Source organism: Drosophila arizonae, chromosome 3 (genome assembly GCF_054131065.1).
Source record: "Drosophila arizonae isolate 15081-1271.41 chromosome 3, UAZ_ARI_1.0, whole genome shotgun sequence".
NCBI classification, from domain to species: Eukaryota; Metazoa; Arthropoda; class Insecta; order Diptera; family Drosophilidae; genus Drosophila; species Drosophila arizonae.
The window spans coordinates 9920726-9940862 of NC_142923.1; the positions used below are offsets into that span (position 1 = coordinate 9920726).

Genomic DNA, 20137 nt, shown 5'->3' on the forward strand with positions numbered 1-20137 from the left:
GTGTATAAAGACCTTTATGTGTGGCACATGAAATATTTACCCATTAAATTTGCCTTTAATTAAATGAGAGCCATTTTTTATGTACGAGTCCTTGCGTAAATGACGGATAGCTTCAGCGTTTCGTTTGTTGAAATAAAAAATAATATTGTTAATTGCAATTTATTCACATGAACACCTTCTCGTTTGCCGCGGACTGGGCAATGTTAACACACTGGCTTTGACCACGCCCACGCCCACGCAGCACGCCCACTCCATGCAAACACGTTGTACATTGATTTTAATATTTCATTATTTAATATTCCGTCGACAGTGAGCGCTGACTCGCTCTCAAATGAATAACTCCATAATGAATAACTCATTTGGTTAAAGGCTTCAGATATTTCGATACTTCCCTGGCTTTTTTTCTCAACCCAAATCCATTAGTAATTCATTTCAAAATGCTCTGATTGAAACAGTTTCTTCGGCTTAATATTTTGGTTATATATATTGAATGGTAGTTTTATGGAAACGGAGATGATCGATAAGCTTAAATCTTGTCGGTAAGAAAAGTTCTGTAAAACTCACTTTTTATTGATGATTTGTTAAATTTAATTGATTATAATTTTGTCAATGATTTATTATTCACGGAGCTTCAAGTAAGTCAATGAGAGTCTAAGACTACAAGCTCTCAGTCAATGAGTCAATTCGCTAAGACAGCAAGACGGTTTATTCATTAGCTGATTTGACTATAAGTTAATAAATTCATTTTTCAACTTATCAACAATCATCCATTATAGATAATTAGACGATAAATTAATTTATCTATGCAGCGTTTAGGCAATCAATCAATCAGTTGATCAGCTAATCACATGGAAGGCCAGACAGCTCGTTCAGAGTCTTCATCAAAGTCTGTCAATCACAAAGTTTGTCCAACAATCATTCGTCTAAGTTTTTATTTTTAGAACTATATTAAGATTAACTCTATCTATCTACCTTAAAGCAGAGCAAATCTGATTTTAACTTTTCTTTTTTTAAAGCAACTCAGAATATTTCAATGAGACGCGACCAATTCGTTAGGAGCAAAATAGATAGTGAAAAGAAAAATGAAAATGAAAAACTTCAATTACAGCTGAACGCACAAAGCAGACAGTTTTTGGTCCTGGCGGTAAATTTTTAATAGATTAGCAGGTGAGCAGGTGAGTTTAATCCATAAAATGTGCGATTATTGCGTTTATGCGGCCCAAGGCGAATTCAATATAAAATATAAACAAACGTTAGAGAAATTACAGCAAACAATAGGAGATTGTGTGTGAAAGAGTGAGAGAGAGGGAGAGAGTGCAATGTGCAAGGCAGCTCTTTGTTATCCTTGCAGGCGACACACATACACACACACACACACACGCTCAGACGAGCTGAGGCCAGACTTGACTCTGGCGCTGCTCGACGCTTATTTGACTATCGATTAAAGTTTGTGGTCCTTGTGCATACAGCCTGGAGTGCTTTGAGTTCAGCAACGAGCGTATCCTTTAAAACATGCACGAAACATTTTCGATTAATTTCAAATCATGTGTGCATGTCTGACAGGTTGTAAAAAGCCCTCAGTGAGGGAAAGGTGAAAAGTGGAAGGTGGAAGGGTAAAAGGGTTCGATCAACGGCTGACTGGGCACAGGATCAGAGGAGGAATATCATCAACCCCCGGCGCACATTTTTGGGCATTTCTCGACGGGCTTATCCAATGGCAACCAAACGAACTGGATTAATCACAATTTTATTTGTATTTTTCGGGCTGTTGAGAGCGAGAGAGCCGTGGCCTCGGACCGGGTCGAGTGCATCAGCTCCAGCCGCAATTAGCCGGCAATAAGCTGGAATTCCGTGAGTCGAGCGCACAGACAAACAAATCCACAAAGAGCTTAGCGCAAGGTGCTAATGCCCGCGTCGAGGGATCGCGTCGCTGGGCTTATTTATAAAGCCCCGACTGGGCTCCAGATGCCGCCCCAAGGCCAAGCGACGTGGCTCGGCCCGGCTCAGGCCTTATTAGCTTACTGACTGGGATACGCTAAATGGAAATTACGGCCAGTTGCTGCAGGTGCAGGGGCAGGTGCAGGAGCCCACGTCCTTCCTCGGTGTGGGGCTAGAGGGAGCCAATGCAATTGTTGGCAAAGGCAAACGCTGAAGCAAAAGCAAATGTTATTTGCAAGCAAACAAACTGGCGAAACCCGAAAACCATTCATCATACAAATCATACAATTAGTTTTGGCTCTAATCCGACCCACAAATACCAAATGAAACATGGTGTGGGGTGTCCTTTGTTACGACACACACACACACGCAGACAGTTGTGTGTGCAAGGGAATCCTTAGAAGCAGGAGCTAGGCACGATAACAGCTCAAGGTATGGCAGAAAGCATAGCTAAGCCTGCGAAGGCACTGAGTGAAAGAGGGAGAAGGAGAGAGGGATAGAGAGAGAGAGAGAGAGAGCGAGAGCGATAATGACTGCTAGCTGAACTGTAAGCACATGTCTCAGGCTTTTTTATGTACATTTAAAACTGGCATTAGGCGTCAAAACTTATAAATAGAAAGAGAATTGCAGCTAGGTTTCCAGAGAAAACTATTTCAAAATGAATTTCACTTGGAGGCACAGAGAGATATACAGTAAGGAGAAAGAAAATAGGGATAATTAATGCAGGAATATTCACAATAATCATTTCATATTAAAGTAAACTTGACTCAAATTACTGAAACACTTTCAATAATAGAAATTATTGTAGGGTTATATTGTTAAGTTATGCCTAACATAATTTTAAACTCATTTTTAAATTGATAGGTAATAAATTCATTTTGGTTTTCCGATTATTGAAACTTTTTTAGATTTTCCTCGAATTTGCTGCTCATATCTCCTACTCATGCACTCTATATATAGAGTATCTAAATACGATTTGTATTACTTTTCATCTCGAGGCTCAAATTTTCAATTCGCTAGAATTGAAAGCCCAAGTCAATTCACAGAAATACCTGTTTAAAATGCTCAACCTCTTAAGTATACTCAAGCCCCCAGTGTATATGAATTAATTCGTTTTATAGCTTGATGCGCAATTGTAGAAAATGAAGACCTCAAGGCACTCGAATTGTGAAAACAAAAGATGTTTATAAATAAAAACAATAACAGCAATTTAAAAAGGATAAATATCTAATGTCCTTGGCAGGTAACCTAATGCAAAGGTAAAGCGATTTTTAAATTGAAATTTAAACTCTAGTTAGGAATACTTACCAAAATTTATATATTACATATCTCACACCGGCATGTTAATTAAAAATCATAACTACAATGGCATAACATTAACTATATTTAGAATTCGCCTAGGTAAATGACCTAGGAATTAAATTAAGTTTGACTTCGATCTTAGCCGAAGATGAAATGATCTTTTCAATAATAACTACAGTATATAAAATATGATATCCAATTTTTGTAAAGAATACCACTTAAGCATTTAGTTTGGAATAGCATAAGATTAGCTATATCCAAAGAACGAAACCAAAGTTAGACTTAAATTTTATAAAGAAGAAGATAAATACGTTATATATACTATACAATCACTTCATGCCTATATTCCTTGCCAAGAATAGATCGAAGACCACAGATATATAAAATACATATGTAGATTATCTTGTTTGTGGTAGAGCTGTCTGCATTGTGTATCCCAATATATACAGTAGCCAAGCCATAGAATTTTCCTCGCAATAACCGGATGAACGCTATAAACAGGATTCTACGAAATCAGAAATCGGACAACATTAAAGATACCATGATAATACGTACATCAAATATTGAAAAGAGCATATGGATCCAAAAATTATAGCTAGACTCATACAACATGAACTATGGATAGTGAATTCGCCTAAGTTAATCCAAATTTCGCGATTAGACTATATTGCTGCCGGCAACACCAACATCCTGATGCGGATGATGATGATGCTGGTGTTGGCTTTGGTGCTGATGTAGGTGTTGGTGTTGGTGCTGTTGCTGATGCTGCTGAAGCTGCTCCACCAGCTCACTGATGCCATCCACACCGATGCTCAGCGAGGGCAGCGTCTTGTCCAGCACCAGCAGCGATGGCGGCGACTTGGGCGCGGCTTCAGCCACTACGTCCGTAACGTGGGAGGAGAGCAGCGAGAGGCCGCCGAAACCAACGCCCATGCCGTCCAGGCAGAGCGAGTGCAGTGCAACATGGTCCTGCGACTCGAAGGGCGTCGAATTGGTCAGCGAATGCGGCGGCTGCTCCTGCTGCTGCTGCTGCTTGTCATCCAGCGCCAGGCTGTGCTCCATGCTGAGTATGCAGTCCGCCTTGAAGCTGTCGATCGTGAACTGATCCACGCTGAGAAACTTCATCTCATCGTAGGCCGAGGAGCCATCGTTCAGATCCAGATCGAGAGAGGCGCCAAAGGCGCTAGCCAGCGCCTGATGCTGCAGCGTGCAGACCTGTTGCTGCTCCGATTGCTGCTGCTGCTGTTGCAATTGTTGCTGCTGTTGCTGCTGCTGTTGCTCCTGCTCCTGCTCCTGCTGATGCTGGTGTGTGGTATGCGCGGTAGTTGTGGACGGCGGGTAGGTGGACCACTCCATGGACAGGCCGCTGCCGCCACGCTCCAGGCCCAAGTGATCAATGTTCAGATTGAGAAAGATGTTGGGCGACAGCCGGGAGGGCGAGACACAGCCGGTGCCAAAGGGCGCCTTCAGCTCGTTGTCCAGCGAATTGGAAGACTGCGACGGCGTATCTGGCAGCAACGTGCCACCGCCAGCTGCTGATTTGAAGATGCATTAGACGAGATCAGCCATGATCATCTGGCCATCAGCTACTCACCCAGCGCGCTGTCCAGTTGGCCCAGCACGGCGCTATCATCGAACGCCACATCCAGCTCGAGACCGGCGCCCTTCTCATACTCGCCGCCCATCTTCTCCTGCTTGCGCCATTTGGCTCGACGATTCTGGAACCAGACCTGGACGCGTGCCTCCGTCAGCTCGATGCGCACGGCCAGCTCCTCGCGAAAGAATACGTCCGGATAGTGAGTGCGCTGGAAGGCGCGTTCCAGCTCCTGCAGCTGCAGTGTATTGAATGTGGTTCTGCGAATCAAGCGCAATCATGAAACACACACACCTGTATCACCTGTATCCCTTATCAGCCTGGCTTACCTGTATCGACGCTGCTTGCGCTTCATTGTGCCTTTGTCCATGCGTATCCTAAGTGCCAACTGGGCTGTAACTTGCTCTACGGTTCTCTCTTTGCTGTTCAAGCGTGAGTCGATTTCTTTTTTTTTTTTTTTTTTTGTTTGGTTTTTGTTTTTTTAGTCGACGGCAATTCGTGACATAGTCGCAACTTTTCTATGCTTTTTAACGATTTCCAGCGACAACAGCAACAAGAACAAGGGGGCAACACAACTAGGGCTTCCGCCCCTGCACCAAGTCAAGCGGATAACTGTACGCGGTCCACCATCAACAACAACAACGGCAAGAAACTTTGATTCAGCTGGAAATATTTTTGGCAATCGTCCTGGCCTTTAACTCCTTCACGCAAACAGTTTGAGCAGCGCTTGCACGTGCCTGCCAGTGCATGTCCAACTGTAAGCGCACATATATATATAGATGATAATATATATATATGCATATACGTATATATTCTATATATAACTGCGCCCCACCGTACGGAGCAACGACGCGCATTCAACTGACGAACCGCTGGGTGGATTGGCGTTTGCGCGACTTTCTCGTCATACAGTGAAGCCCCACAACTAGCTGCCACACACACACACACTCACACACATACTAGCGCACACACATACTCACGCACTCTTAGCACCTACCCCTTGGGGCTGCTAGAAATGCACCTGAGTTTTTAGTGCTAGACGCGCAGTCCATGAGCTCATAGCTCTTAGCCTGCCGGCTGCTCAAGTGGTTGGGCGGTTGGTGGTTGCAAATGTCTGGGTCACTGGGTATTCCCACTATTTGTTGCTGATTCTTCATATTTTCTTCTTCTTCCTCTTTTTTTTTTTTTTTTTTTGGTCATACACATCAACACTTCAAATAGCTGAAACTTAAAGCCAGTGTCCAGCTATAAATAGGCTCTCCACACTTGAGGCTCCCCAAACTGAAGCTTCCACCCAGCCACCAGAGCCTTTTGTTATTATGTCAACAGTTGAGCCTTTTGTTTAGCTGCTCGGATGCTGTGCCAGCTCCTGCTGCTGCTGTTGCTGCGATTGCTGTTGCTACTGCTGCTGCTGCTGCTGTCCAGGTGACGGACCATAATGGACATGCCTGGCCCACACAAAAGGTAATCCGAGCATTTGGCCGCCTTTGTTCGGCCAGCTGCCCAGCGGCTATATAAACGCCCCACCAACGCCATCAGAGTCGCAAACGTAGCCAAACTCTGCAGCAGCTCGGTTCCAGCCATGCTCTGGGTGAGTCCAACACGGCAAATAGTGAAGAGTATTGAACAATTTCATATTTCCCATTTCGATTAAAAAACGCGTTAAGCATGAGTTTAAGTTAAATGCTCTCAAATCTAAAATTAAACTCGGGCGTGATCAAAATTTACTTCACTTGTTAATATTTTAAGACAAAAAAGTCTTACGTATTAATGCCATTAAATGTGAGCAGACATTTTTTTAAATATTACTAAAAATAAATTAAAATTAAATAAAAAAATTGCGTAATTTTAAAAGATAAGTTTTATTCAAAATTATTGTTCTAATAAATTTAAAATCAAACTAACACTAAAACTCAAGTATGGTTTTTTCACAGAAGGTTTCAACTCAAAATAATTTAAAGTCATTCCAAATTATGAATTTTCCTCTTAAATTTTCAATATTCAAATTGTTTAAATATAATTAGATATTGGGACATATTGTATACAAGTTTAAAAGGCTCCAAAGGAAGGAAAAATACTCTAAAACGTAAGATGAAAATTGCATTTAAGAAGAATATTTAAACTTAAAACGAATATTTCGTTTCTGAACCGAGCTCAGATTCTTGGCGAAAGAAATCTAAAATGTAAGAATGTATATGTGCACATATGTATGTCTATATATTAGTATATATTTCATTCATTTCATTAAAATTTCTTCTAGCAATACCACTCGCTATTCTCCCAGTGTATTAATGAAACAATTTGCTTGCAGATGGCCACATTGCTAGCGGCGCTGGCGCTGCGCTGCGTCATCAGCAGCAATCGGTTTGTTGCCTACGACGAGCTGACTGCCCCAATGCTCGCCCGCAGCATGCCTAAGCGCTGCAGTCGTCTGCTCGGCGTCCAAGAGTGCGGCGGCAGCATCGACAGCGGCAGAGACGGCAACGAGCTGCCAGTTGATGCAGTCGAAACGGAAGCTGATCAGAGCACTTCCAAGATGTTGAATGCGCTTTTTGGCCGGCCAGCCAGCCCGGAAACTATACCGCCCACCCCACGTCCGACGGAGGCGGCACTGTCGCCCTACCAGCTGCCGCCGATGTACTACAATGATTTCTACGAGGATCTGATGACCAGCAAACGCAATGATGCACACGCCGCCGGCTGCGATTGCAAAGTTATGGTAAGGCTAACGAGAGAATATATATGTATATGTCTATATCCCAATATCTCGAATGCAATAAATATATAAATCTCTGACAATGCAGAACGATCTCATTGACCTGGGCAGCACATCGTTTCCACGCTATCTGATGAGCGCCATCTGCGAGTCCCGTCCAGCTCAGGATGCCAAATGCATGCACGGCTCCAACTGCAAGCCGCTCGAGTATAAGGTGAAAGTCCTAACCCTGGGCCCAGATCAGGTGACACCAAAGGCGGCCTCCTCATCGGCGCGCTTGTGGATGCCCGAGGAGCTGACACAGCTCTGGCAATGGCAATTCAAGACGGTGACTGTCACTGCGGGTTGCTTCTGCACCAACTAGCTAAATGAATGACTATTATGATGATACATATATGAAATATAACATTTAAACAATTGCACAAGAAGCCGCTTAAAGAAAACGCCGTTAGTTTTTAGCTGTTTTGTACGTTTATCTATTTCAAAAATCGTCACCCAAAAGAGGTTTGTGTTAAAAATCTTCGAGAATTTCGTATGATTCGAGTTCGTGGACTAAAATCTAATAAGGACAAGTAAAAGTTTTAGTTAAAATTTCGAGATTGCAAAGATCTTAGCAGCAGCAAAAAAAAAACAGCTTAAGCTTTACTGTGAAATAACATATGCTTACTTTGAAACTTTGTGAATTGTGCTAATAGCTTACACTGCTCATAATTAGATATGTTTATAAAGTTGGCATATATGTATTGCAATCTCTAAATCATTTGCAATCTTAAATATAAACGAAAAACTTTAACAAGCCAGACATATACAAATAAAACAGAGAGTGTGAAGGCACTTTGAGTTTGTCAGCTACATACAAAATGTACATACTATGGACGGCATACAGTGGTAACTACTAACTAGTGGACAAAATGAGAAGGTTTTACATTACAATTACAATTACGATTACTTAGTTTCCTTGGAATGTGAATGTGCGTAGAAGAAAAAGTTGGAAACTAGCTTCATTTGAGCTCTAGGGCATGATGCAGCGTCTTATGAGCAATCCCAGGCCCAGTAGCAGAGCTAAGAACTTAAGCATGTGACTTTGTTGACCCGTCGCTCCGCTCTGCAAGATTTAACATATTAATAAAGAGTCCGAGCCTAGGCCAACGCCCAACTTACGATAATGAAGTAGTTGCACCTGTCGCCCTGGCAGCACTCATTGCACGCCCAGTCCTCGTACCAGATGTGTGTGCAATACATTTGCATGTAGCGTCGGCGCTTCGACTGGCATTGCTCCTTAGTCATGCAGCGCTTGGAGACGTAGTATTGCTTGAGAGCTCCCTCCGAGAAGTAGGGTTGACTGCCCCAGCGAATTTCAGTGCCGCAGACGTTCTCAAACGGTTCACAGGTCTTGATCGTGTTGAGGCACTTCTCTGTGTTGCCCGTCTGGTTGGAGCAGACATAGCACTCAAGTCCCTGCACAAAATCCACTGCAAATTGTCTCACATGTGTCATTGCGTTCGTTTCTTAATTAAGGTGTGGCGATAGACCTACCTTGACTACACAGATACACGGCCGCTAGCAGCAGCACAGCTATTTCCCAGGATTTCATGATGCAGCTCGCAGTTTTGCAAGCTAAGTCAGTAAAACGCAATAACAAATTGGTAAATAAACTTAGAAAATATGTGCGTATAAAAGCAACAACACAAATTGGACAACTCCCACAACAGCAGCGTCCGATATCGATAGATGCTGCTCGATAACGATAAATGCACAACAAGTTGCTTCACAGATTTCGCAGCACTGATTTTCATAAATTGCCGCCATAAGTAAAAAGCTGCACTGCAACTAAAGACATATTTGTAATTGTTAAAAAATTAATTATTTTCATTCATCACTTGACTTCCAGTTTTGTATGAGCTCAGCCACAAAAAAAAACCCACTATTATAATCAGCCGCGCACTTCACAACACTGCTCTGGTTTTTGCGCTGTTTTTGTTGCAGTTGTTGCTGTTGCTTTGATTTTGAGTGCCAGACAGACGGAACATGGCCAAAAAAGCACAAGAAAAGGTAACAGCATCGCCCGTTGTACCCATGGGCTACTCTCAGCTGCTCACCCAGGTGGCAGGCCACACATTCGAAGCGACCAATGCAGCCGCCGTCGGGCTGCTCCAAGACGCTGGCGAGGGCTGCGTTTTCAAGCCGCTTGGCAAACCTGAGTGCGGCGTACGTGAACTCAATTTCTATGAGTCACTGGCGGCGGCAATTGCGACACAAGCCAAGGCAGACGCCGGTGCCAATAACCTGAATGGTGCAGGTGGTGAGGGGAAAGGCGAAACGGATCAGTCACTGCTCGCCGCATTAGCAGCTCACGTCCCCCGCTATTATGGTCAACTCAAACTGGTTGTTAATCAGCGTGAGCACACATTTATCAAATTAGAAGACTTGACACACGGCATGGCCAAGCCGTGTGTCATGGATGTGAAAATTGGCCGACGCACCTGGGATCCATTGTCATCGTTGGAAAAGCGCACCATCGAGGAGCAAAAGTATGCGCTTTGCAAACAAAATCTGGGGCTATGCCTACCCGGCTTTCAGGTCTATTGCCCGGATGAAGAGCAACCCGAACAAACTGTACTGATTCGCAAGGGTCGAGACTATGGCAAAAGCCTGGATGTGATGGGCTTTCAGAAGGCATTGGCCCTCTTCTTTAATGCCAGCTGCAGCTCCAGCGATGTACTTCTCCACGAGGTGCTGAACCAGCTGCGTTCCATACGCACCTGGTTTAAGCAACAGCGTTTATTTCATTTCTACGCCAGCTCTCTGCTCATCTGCTACGACTTCGAGCAGCTACAGAAGTTGGCCACATCCAACTCCAAAGTGTCGCTGCACAATGGCTTCCATGCGGATGCCGCCGAGCCTGTCCTGCCCACCAAATCGAAAGAATGGATACGCGTACGCTGCATCGATTTCGCTCACATCTTCCCGGCCGAGGATGCACAGCCCGATCACAATTATATGTTCGGGCTACAGAGCCTCATCGATATAGTCGAGGCGATGCTCCACCGATAACACGCACCGAGAGATTGCTCAGCCGGCGGGTCCAAAACACACACACACACACATTTGTATTACCACTAAGCCAAAAGATTAGATCACAGCAGAGCTGTAATTAACTAGTTGAAAAGAAAAGACAATTTTGCAAACTAAAAATTACTTGATAAATCAAATTTCATTATAATTACTTCACAATTGCTCAGTAGCGAAGTCAAAATTGTACTTAAAGAATTAATTATGTATTTTAAAAGTAATTATAAAATAACTGCATACACGTAGATTAAACTTTAATTACCAATGTAGTAGGCATACGTAATTACTAGTAATTAGCTGCATTTACACAAAGTAATTACAGAATTAAAATAAACTGAATTACATACCATTTACATACATTTCATAAATTTGCAAGTAATTGCTGGTAACTAAACACGATGCATCAAGTAATAAAAAGTAATTTACGTTTGTCGACTTGAAATTTCTGCTAATTAAAAAATATTTCCTGGTAATGAATTATATACTATATATATTACAGCTCTGGTCCACAGTAACAACGGCTCACACGTGGCTACTTTAAACAAAAATTTAGAATAAATACTCGTTTTGTACATTCGTGCTATATTTGTGTATTCATCTTATCAAAATTACAGTAAAATTAAGTGTTATAGAGAAGGGGGTAGGAGTAGAGTAGGGCTACTTAGAGCGTGTAGTCCAGTTCATAGCGTTCGTACTGGTTCTTCGGATCGTTGGTGATGCGGGGATAGCCCGCAATGAGCGCATCTTGACCGCCAATGTACAGCGAATTGTAGATCTTCCAGTAAACATCGCGCACCTTCCGCGCCGGATGGAACAGGCCCTGTAGCGTGTACTGCAAGATCTTAATTGAACCTAATGAGACGCGCAGGCCATCCACCGAGTCCATGAAGGCCTGCACCAGATGCGGCGATGTCTCGAATATATTGGGCCACACATAGTTGAGCAAGTGTGTGAGCGCATCCTCGCAGCCAAACCCATAGACGCCCAAGGACATGTGCTTGATGGCCGAGCAGGCTGTCTGGCGATGCACCAGATCGCGATCCATTAACGCATCCTCGAGCAGCGGGCACACTGCATAGATATAATCCTTGCCCATCTCGCCAATGTACTCGAACAGAAAGGATAACGATTTCAGGACACCATTCTGCACATTCAACTCCGGCACGCGGTATTCATTCATCAAGGCCGGAAGCACAGTGAATGGGCGACATGTCTCGGCCACAATGGCAATGGCGACGGTGGTGCAGACACGATTCTGACGCTCTTGGACCTTCAAGTTATTCAGTAGAGTGGCAAGCACATCGTGTGGGCCAATCGCCTTGGCTATGTAACCAAAGGTGTTTACGGTGGCGCGTCGAATCGCCTTCTTGTGTGCCTTAAGCAGCTCCAGCAGCTCAAAGCAGATGCGCATCCATTCGCGGGCTGACACATACTCCGGACCACGATCGGCAATGCGACCCACCAGGTCGATACAGTTCTCCTGCACCTTCTCGTGTCTGTTCTTGAGGATGGGCGTGAGGCGGGGCAGCAGATCCTTTATGGGTGGCGTCATCTTGGTCATGCCAATGACATTCACAATTGCCTTCAGGGCGCCCAATATGCTGCCCAAGACTTCGGGATACTCCTCGCCCAAGTATTCGTAGAGCACCACACCCAAATGGCCCATCAGCTTCTCCTCCTGGCAGGTTTTCATGACCACAGCAATGCGGGAGATGAGATCCGCCGCCTGTTGACGCACCTTCGCGGATTTGTTGTTCAGACGCCAGAGAATCGTACCGCAAATCTGTGGCAAATACGGCTTGACGCGTTTGCCCAACTGATTGACAATGGTACCGAAGCCATTCAGCATGACCACATCCTCTGTGGTCTGCTCCTGGAAGGCATAGAGTATGCCATCGATCAACTGCTCCTCCAGTCTGGAGTCAATATCAGCCGCTCCAAGGTTGCCCATAATCTTCTCCACTGTTTCCATGACCATTTTGCGATACTGTTCATTCTCATCCTTCAGATCATCTACAACACGATTAATGATCTCGGAGGTGCCCACTTTGTTAGCAATTTCCACGGTGGTGTCCACCAGTTGGCGATAATTGCGTCTGTCCAGTGCCATGCGATGATTCCAGAAGAATTTGAAGAAGTGCGGTAGAATCTCCTCTTTGATGTACTGCGGCTCCACACCGTCTGTGGCACAGCACTGCTTCACCACCTTCAGCACAATCTTCTTCATCTCCTCGTCGGGCGACTGGAACTCACGTATAAGAATCAACATGACCTCACGGGTGTAGTAATTGGCATATTCGGCATCCATCAGGGGTATGAGATAACCAATGGCCTTGAGAAAGGCGGCTAATCCCTTGCCACGATGCGTCCGAATACCCTTCCATAAGGGTTTAAGCACCGAATCGAAGGATTCAATGCCATAGGGCGTGGCTGCTTCGGCCAGCGCTGCAATGGCCAGGGCCGTGATGGTGCGCACCTTTTGCTGCTCGTCGACTAGTCCGTGTTCGATGATCTCCACCAGCGCCTTAAGATGTGGTAATATGGCGCAGCCCATAAGTATAGCAATCTGTTGGACGATTTTGATGCCCGTGTGACGAGCTTGCCAGGACTTCTTGGACTTGCAAACGGCCTTCAAGAAGGGCAACAGCGAGGGTATGCCCAATGCGGAGGCGACCACGGCAAAGGCACGCGCAGTCGTGTTTCTCACGTACTCATCAATGTTATCAATATCCGGACGCATTGTGGAGATCATGGTGGCCAAACCAGCTGCCTTGGCCAGATTGGAGATGATCTCTCTGCCCTCAATGCGCGCATAGTAATCCTCGTCAATTAGCAGCGGTTCAATGACCACCAAGATTTTGTGCACGAACGGACGCACCAAATCATCCAGTTTGTAGAGCACGCGATCGATGACCTTCACTAGCAGATGCCGTTCTTGATCCTCCAGGGTGGGCGACATGAGCAGCGGTAGAATTTGATTGAACAGCGGTCCGGCCCCAAATTCACGCGCTTTGTCTGTCATCTGGCGCAGAGCCGATTTACGCATGGGCGGCGAACCGTTCTTAATGGTCAGCAGAAGCTTCATAATCTTGCGCTCCTTGAGCTCTTCGGGTGAGAGAGCATCCTCGTTGACATCCACGAGCAACTTGTCAAAATATTGGGCATCCTCGGGTTTCATGAATGGCAGATTCTGGCCTTTCGGCTGGTTGTCCATAAACTTGGCATTCTTGTCCTCCACTTGGATAAAGAATCCAGCTGGTGTGCCCGCTATGGGCGTTGGTGTGGCCATCAGCTTGCGACCAGGCGTTCGCAGTGGCACGTAACCTGCAGGCGGCGGCAATATCTTGTAGCCCGGCGGAAACATTTGATCCAGCTCCTCGTCAGTGTAGGGTCTGTTGCGTTCATCAATTTCCTTTTCCCAGCGATAGGCTTGGAGCTGCTCCGGTGTCATGGCAGCTAGTGCTCCTGGTGTAGGTGTAGCCATGGCCATTGCCTTTACGCCCACGGGCGTACTTCCACCGGGTGTCATCAAAGGTGTAGCATGCCCAGGCGTCGCATGAGGCGTCATGCTCGGAGTCATTGCGCTGGCATTACTCGGGGTAATTGCCGGCGTTGCATTCGAGGGCGTTTCATCCCAGCGCGACCGTCGCTTGGAGGCCCCCGGAGTGGATTCGATTGAGATGCTCTCACCAGCCCCGCTTCCTGTGCGATCCGGTTTTGGTGTCTCTGCCCAGCCGCTGTGGCCAGGCGTTTCGCGTTCCGTCTTTGGTGTTTCATCCCAACGATTTCTACGTGCCGACTTCTCATGGCCAGGCGTTTCGTGGCCGGGTGTCATGGCATGTGCCGGTGTGGCATCCCAGATACGTGTGCCCAGTCCAGGCGTAGCACCCGGCGTCTCGCTGCCCTTGTGCCCAGGGGTCTCATCCCAACGATGATCTCCAGGCGTTTTCTGTAAGAAAAATAGATTTCAGTTACACGCGTCCAGTGTCACGGTTACTTTATGTTTACTCACGTCTTCCCAGGTAGGCGTTGCAGCGCTGCTGGGCGTGGCTGCCACTTTAGCGGGAATGAAGCTGTCGCTGACGGTCTGATCCCAGCGTCCTCGCTTGCGTCCACCTTCTTTTGTAACAGACTCCCCATTCGAGGACTTAACCAGTGTACCTTCCTTAGACTTTTCCATGATGCGACGCCGTAGCTCAGATTCCTCGCCCTTTAGCATCTGCTCACGCATAATGTCTGTATAGGTGCGAGAACCCACATCGGGTGTTTTACCGCCATCAGCAAAGGGATCGGCACGATCAGGCGAAATGATGATGCGTCGCCGCTTTTGTCTATACTCATCCTCGCGATCTGCTATGGTCGGTCGCCGGTGCTCAGCCATTGGGTCGACGTCTTCCTTGCCCTGGGTCACATCCTTCAGTACGGACGTGGGTGCCGTGTATGTGGTGCGCTTCTGCGGCACTGGAAAGCCATCGTCTTCCTCATCCTCATCGCCATCCTCATCATTGGCCGCTATCGACGTATTGTAGCCCTCATAACGGCCTTTGGCCCCCTTTCCTACGGCCGCCTCATCGTCGTACAAGTCGGTGTCAAAGAAGCCGCCACTGTCCAGCAAACCAACTCCGGCGGCTGCTGCATTGCTCTTAGCCAGCTCAGTCTTCTTGGCCTGTATATCCGATATTTGCGCCTCAATATCTGTAACACGATTTTAAAATATTAATTGATTTTCTCGGCATAGCGGAAACAACTCGGGCGCCGCACGGATGCTCGGAGTGCTTTTAAACACGCTACAAGCAATACATGTTAGTCTGAGTTGTTCCGCCTTTTGTTTTGCACATTATATTTACTTACCTTCATGAGTACGCGGAATATTTTCCATTTTATTCAATTTTTAGGCAATAAACGTATGAAAAACGCGTACATGAAAATTGTGCGACAGTGCTGTAAAATACTTACATATAAGACACATTATACAACACTTTATTGGGTTCCAGTCGATGTTCGATATCAGTGTTAGTGCATACTCGCATAGCACTGTTAAAGACTGCAGCGGTTATTTTAAAAATGAAATGCGACTGAACTTTTTTTTCGGTGAAATGCATTTTAAAAAAGATCTTAAGTTATTTAACACTACGTCAGCATTGACTACCTTATGTACTTCCTACCTTCTTACTAATGCAAATCGTTTTGTTCTGAAAACTGTTCCCACTGTTATTAACACTTTCGTCTTCTGTTAAGTCCAGCAGTCGAGTAGCGCACGTGTTTTGATTTTGTTGTTTTGATTCGTTCGCGCTGCTTCGACATTCCACATCGCAAAATGTTGGCCAAAAAGCAGAAAATGGAAGATCAAACCGAGCAGATGCTAACCACGCCGCACACACTGCAAGCACGCCTCATATCCGACACAGGCGAGGAAGCGGGTCCACCCATAGATCTGCCGTCGGGCATCACAACACAGCAACTGGGGCTCATCTGCAATGCATTGCTCAAGAATGAGGAGGCGACGCCTTATCTGTTCTTCGTTGGCGAGGATGAGATCAAGAAGTCACTGGAGGAGACAATAGACCTAAGCACAGTGGACACGGAAAATGTGATCGATATAGTCTATCAGCCACAGGCAGTTTTCAAGGTTCGGCCTGTGACGCGTTGCACCAGCTCTATGCCAGGCCATGCAGAGGCGATTGTGTCACTGCACTTTAGCCCCAATGGAGCCCACTTGGCCAGTGGCAGTGGCGACACTACAGTGCGCCTATGGGATCTCAATACAGAGACACCGCACTACACTTGCAGTGGACACAAGCAGTGGGTGCTGTGCGTCGCCTGGGCGCCGGATGGCAAGCGTCTGGCGAGCGCCTGTAAGGCAGGAAAAATTATTATTTGGGATCCAGAGACAGGTCACCAGGTGGGCCGCACACTCAGCGGACACAAGAAGCACATCAATTGCCTCAGCTGGGAGCCCTATCATAAGAATCCAGAATGCCGCAAGCTTGCCTCGGCAAGTAGCGACGGTGACTGCCGCATCTGGGATACCAAGCTGGGACAGTGTCTGCTCAACATTGCGGGGCACACGAACGCAGTGACAGCTGTGCGCTGGGGTGGAGCTGGCTTAATCTATACCTCATCCAAGGATCGCACCATCAAGATGTGGCGTGCCGATGATGGCGTGCTCTGCCGCACCTTCACTGGCCATGCGCATTGGGTAAACAACATTGCGCTGAGCACAGACTACGTTCTACGCACTGGACCCTTTCAGCCGGTCAAGGATCGCCAAATGGCACAGATCAAGCAGGATGGTGAGTGACGCGGCGTATCTCTCGTATCGCCGTATTAAATCAAATCCATTTTCAGCTGAGGAGCTACGCGCAGCCGCTTTAAAACGCTACCAAGCCGTTTGCCCGGATGATGTTGAGTCGCTAGTCTCCTGCTCCGACGACAACACCTTATACTTGTGGCGCAACAATCAGAACAAGTGCGTGGAACGCATGACTGGCCACCAGAATGTGGTGAACGATGTCAAGTATTCACCGGATGTCAAACTGATCGCCTCCGCATCCTTCGACAAATCCGTGCGTCTATGGCGCGCCCACGATGGCCAGTTTATAGCCACATTCCGTGGCCATGTGCAGGCTGTGTACACGCTGGCCTGGTCGGCGGATTCGCGTCTGATTGTGTCCGGCAGCAAGGACTCTACGCTGAAGGGTAAACCTGTTGCTTATATGACAGATCGACTAGGCATATATTAAATAAAATTTATATTTATACACTATAGTTTGGAGCGTGCAGAGCAAGAAGCTGGCACAGGAGCTGCCCGGCCATGCGGACGAAGTTTTCGGCGTGGACTGGGCACCCGATGGCTCGCGTGTCGCCTCCGGCGGCAAGGACAAGGTGATCAAGCTGTAAGTTTAAAAGAATCTATCAATTTAAATTCAGGTCAACATTAATCACATTTATTGCCATTCTTGCAGATGGGCCCATTGACGCACTTTGCCATGGAGCATCGATATAATCTTATACATGTATTTAAACAATAAAGTTAGAACCCCGAGTTCAACTCTTCGCGTTCCGCCTGTCAGTCTAGTTTAGAGGATGTGCCGTTGCAGCGTTTGCAAAGCGTCTCGAAGGCTGCTCTCGAATGCCAGTTCGTTTTGGAAATACGTGGACGGAACCGCCGACTCCGAGAGCAAAGCTCGCTCGGCAGACACAAATCCCGCTGCGACGCACTCGTCCAGGCTGTGCGACCTAAGCAGCGCTGTGATAAAGCCTGCACAAAAACTATCGCCGGCGCCGGAGACATTGACTATGTTGCTCAGCTTTGGTGCCGCATAGAAGTGCGTGATGTGCTCACAGCTGGGCGAGAGTGAGAGTAGCTTGCTCGTATCATGGGCGGCATCGGAACGAATGCTGAGCAGCACACCGTGCGCCCCCAGAGTGGCAATGATGCAGTTGAAGTGGGACTCGATTTGGTGGAGTAGCTGCTTGGCCTGCGCCAAAAGCTCTGAGCGTTCCACTTTCGTATTCGGCTCCCAGTTGACAGACTGCCCCGTGATGGTCTCCACAATGGTCTTGAGCTCGTGCATATTGGGCTTGGTCAATCGAATGTGCCGCGTGAGCTCTGAACGTAGCTTGAATGGCTTGCCGGCTATAAACATGTCAGTGGGCTCGAAGAAAACGGGCACTTGGTAGCGCTCCGCTAGCTCCAACGTGCAGGTCATCGCCTGCTCTGAAATGTTGCTATCCATTACAATGAGGGGCGCATCTCGAAAGAGATTAGATCGCTCCTTCAACAACTGCGGCGTGATGCTGTTGTGCACCTCCATATCACCCAGGATGAGTTTGCAATCGCCTGACTGATCAAACACCACCGAGCAGAGGGATGTGGCGTGGCTCTCATCCACAATGAGGCCATTTTGCAGGGTCTGCGGCATCAGCTGGCGCAGTATTTGTCCCAACTGATCCCTGCCGACAGCCGAGATGAGATTAACATCACCATACAGCTTGTAAATGCCCTCGGCTATGTTGCGGCCAACGCCGCCAGCTGCCTGCTTGGCTACTCCTGCGTACGTGGCGCCATCCAAATGCAAGTTTCGCTTCTCAGTAATCTTGAAGGATAAATCGAGTATGGAAGCGCCCACCACCAAAGGCTTCTTCATGGAACTCTTTCGGCTTGAAGTGGAACTTTGTTCTTTCGCTAGCTTGCAGGCGATTTGTGCGGCTACCGATGCATTGTTCCGTATCAGCGCTATGTTCGCCTGCAGGCTGCGTCCTTTGGTCAACCGGGCGATGTGTGCCAGCAAAAAAGGTGTTACATCCTTTCCTGTAATGCCTTGAGCTAACGCTTCGGCATTGGCTTGCTTGATAGCCGCATCTATAGCCGACTTATCGGCAGCATGCTCCGCTGGAATGGGCACTCCTATGAGTACGCCGGACTGCAGATTGAGCTGTTGCCAGGCACGTAGCAGTTGAGCAGCATGCTCCGCGGTGGGTAGATTATAGGGAACCTTGCACCCACTGTCGCGCGTGTAGAAATCAGGAAAGACGCCACCCTCACTTGCATAGGTGGCCACACAGACGCCCTGAGTCTCCAAATACTCGAGCGTACGCGGTATATCCAATATGGACTTGACGCCGCTGCAAATCACAGCCACCGGCGTACGTCCCAGCTCGACAAGATCCGCGGACACGTCCAACGTGATATGACCTTCACGATGCACTCCACCAATGCCGCCAGTGGCAAAGATGGGAATGCCAACACGATGAGCTACAATCATGGTGGCCGCCACAGTGGTGCCACCACTCTGACCCATTTTCACTACGTAGGGCAGATCACGGCGTGAGCATTTGATAACTTGCTCACGAGGCTTACGCGCCAGCTCCATAAGTTCCTCCTGTGTTAATCCCACCGTTATGCACCCATCAATGATGCCAATGGTAGCCGGGACAGCGCCATTCTTACGTACATCCTGTTCCACAAGTAGGGCCGTTTCCACATTCTCGGGCATTGGCATGCCATGCGTTATAATTGTCGACTCCAACGCCACGACAGGCTGCTTTTGGGCCAAGGCATGCCGCACGTCTGGATGCACAACAATTTGTTGTTTGGTGGAAAAGGTGCGGGTGAGCGCACGAAATACGCGGGAGGAACATCGACGCATTGATAGCGATAAACTAATCTTTATGACGAATTATTATTTTAATTATGCTGACTTTGCAATCATGCTGCTCTTGACAAGCAGTAAATATAGTTAGCGCCAATATGAATTACATGTGGTTATCACAACAAGTGGATCTAACTGGCGGGCATTCGCTGCTTATGCACTGTACAACACTTAAAACTGGTATTAAATTTAGTATTTTTCAAGTGATTTCATGAATAAACATCTAATCTTTTAAAATGAGACAAGCTTAAAAAAATTTGGACAGCAAAATAATATTCTAATATTCTGTTAATGCTTTTGAATTCCAATAAAAAAATATATATAAAACAGTCTTATATATTTAAAATTCAACGATTATTA

The 20137-nt window shown here is 46.7% G+C and overlaps 7 protein-coding genes across 11 annotated transcripts; 3 read left to right on the forward strand and 4 right to left on the reverse strand.

Moving 5' to 3' along the window:
• Positions 1 to 3299: 3299 nt before the first annotated feature.
• Positions 3300 to 5719, reverse strand: Pph13 (PvuII-PstI homology 13). 2 transcript variants are annotated; one of them, XM_018004220.2, is made up of 3 exons: positions 5164 to 5719; positions 4835 to 5094; positions 3300 to 4775 (listed from the first exon to the last, which is right to left on the reverse strand). In XM_018004220.2, the coding sequence occupies exons 1-3, from the start codon at positions 5202 to 5204 to the stop codon at positions 3898 to 3900; spliced, it is 1179 nt and encodes a 392-aa protein (XP_017859709.1). In that variant the 5' UTR covers positions 5205 to 5719; the 3' UTR covers positions 3300 to 3897. The 2 variants fall into 2 exon arrangements, with proteins under 2 accessions (XP_017859709.1, XP_017859710.1); XM_018004221.2 differs by having other exon boundaries at positions 3300 to 4772; positions 5164 to 5715.
• A 137-nt stretch (positions 5720 to 5856) lies between these two features.
• On the forward strand, positions 5857 to 9216 carry Ptth (Prothoracicotropic hormone). 4 transcript variants are annotated; one of them, XM_089465224.1, is made up of 4 exons: positions 6452 to 6920; positions 6993 to 7041; positions 7146 to 7553; positions 7639 to 9216. In XM_089465224.1, the coding sequence occupies exons 2-4, from the start codon at positions 7024 to 7026 to the stop codon at positions 7912 to 7914; spliced, it is 702 nt and encodes a 233-aa protein (XP_089321350.1). In that variant the 5' UTR covers positions 6452 to 6920; positions 6993 to 7023; the 3' UTR covers positions 7915 to 9216. The 4 variants fall into 4 exon arrangements, with proteins under 4 accessions (XP_017859711.1, XP_089321350.1, XP_089321352.1 ...); XM_089465226.1 differs by having other exon boundaries at positions 6993 to 7017; XM_018004222.2 differs by lacking the exons at positions 6452 to 6920; positions 6993 to 7041 and adding an exon at positions 5857 to 6425.
• Positions 8003 to 9299, reverse strand: cold (coiled). The gene is made up of 3 exons (XM_018004225.2): positions 9087 to 9299; positions 8712 to 9022; positions 8003 to 8655 (listed from the first exon to the last, which is right to left on the reverse strand). Exons 1-3 carry the CDS (start codon positions 9142 to 9144, stop codon positions 8563 to 8565), a joined length of 462 nt encoding a protein of 153 aa, XP_017859714.1. The 5' UTR covers positions 9145 to 9299; the 3' UTR covers positions 8003 to 8562.
• Positions 9300 to 9343: 44 nt separating this feature from the next.
• Positions 9344 to 11205, forward strand: Ipk2 (Inositol phosphate kinase 2). Its single transcript, XM_018004224.2, has 2 exons — positions 9344 to 9361; positions 9442 to 11205. Exon 2 carries the CDS (start codon positions 9579 to 9581, stop codon positions 10602 to 10604), a length of 1026 nt encoding a protein of 341 aa, XP_017859713.1. The 5' UTR covers positions 9344 to 9361; positions 9442 to 9578; the 3' UTR covers positions 10605 to 11205.
• Sf3b1 (splicing factor 3b subunit 1) lies at positions 11185 to 15632 on the reverse strand. The gene is made up of 3 exons (XM_018004223.2): positions 15474 to 15632; positions 14635 to 15317; positions 11185 to 14571 (listed from the first exon to the last, which is right to left on the reverse strand). Exons 1-3 carry the CDS (start codon positions 15499 to 15501, stop codon positions 11284 to 11286), a joined length of 3999 nt encoding a protein of 1332 aa, XP_017859712.1. The 5' UTR covers positions 15502 to 15632; the 3' UTR covers positions 11185 to 11283.
• A 210-nt stretch (positions 15633 to 15842) lies between these two features.
• Nle (notchless protein homolog 1) lies at positions 15843 to 17673 on the forward strand. Its single transcript, XM_018004686.2, has 4 exons — positions 15843 to 16915; positions 16971 to 17321; positions 17392 to 17518; positions 17588 to 17673. The coding sequence occupies exons 1-4, from the start codon at positions 15940 to 15942 to the stop codon at positions 17598 to 17600; spliced, it is 1467 nt and encodes a 488-aa protein (XP_017860175.1). The 5' UTR covers positions 15843 to 15939; the 3' UTR covers positions 17601 to 17673.
• On the reverse strand, positions 17548 to 20089 carry LOC108611864 (uncharacterized). The gene has a single exon (XM_018004685.2). It carries the CDS (start codon positions 19772 to 19774, stop codon positions 17702 to 17704), a length of 2073 nt encoding a protein of 690 aa, XP_017860174.1. The 5' UTR covers positions 19775 to 20089; the 3' UTR covers positions 17548 to 17701.
• Positions 20090 to 20137: the final 48 nt, after the last annotated feature.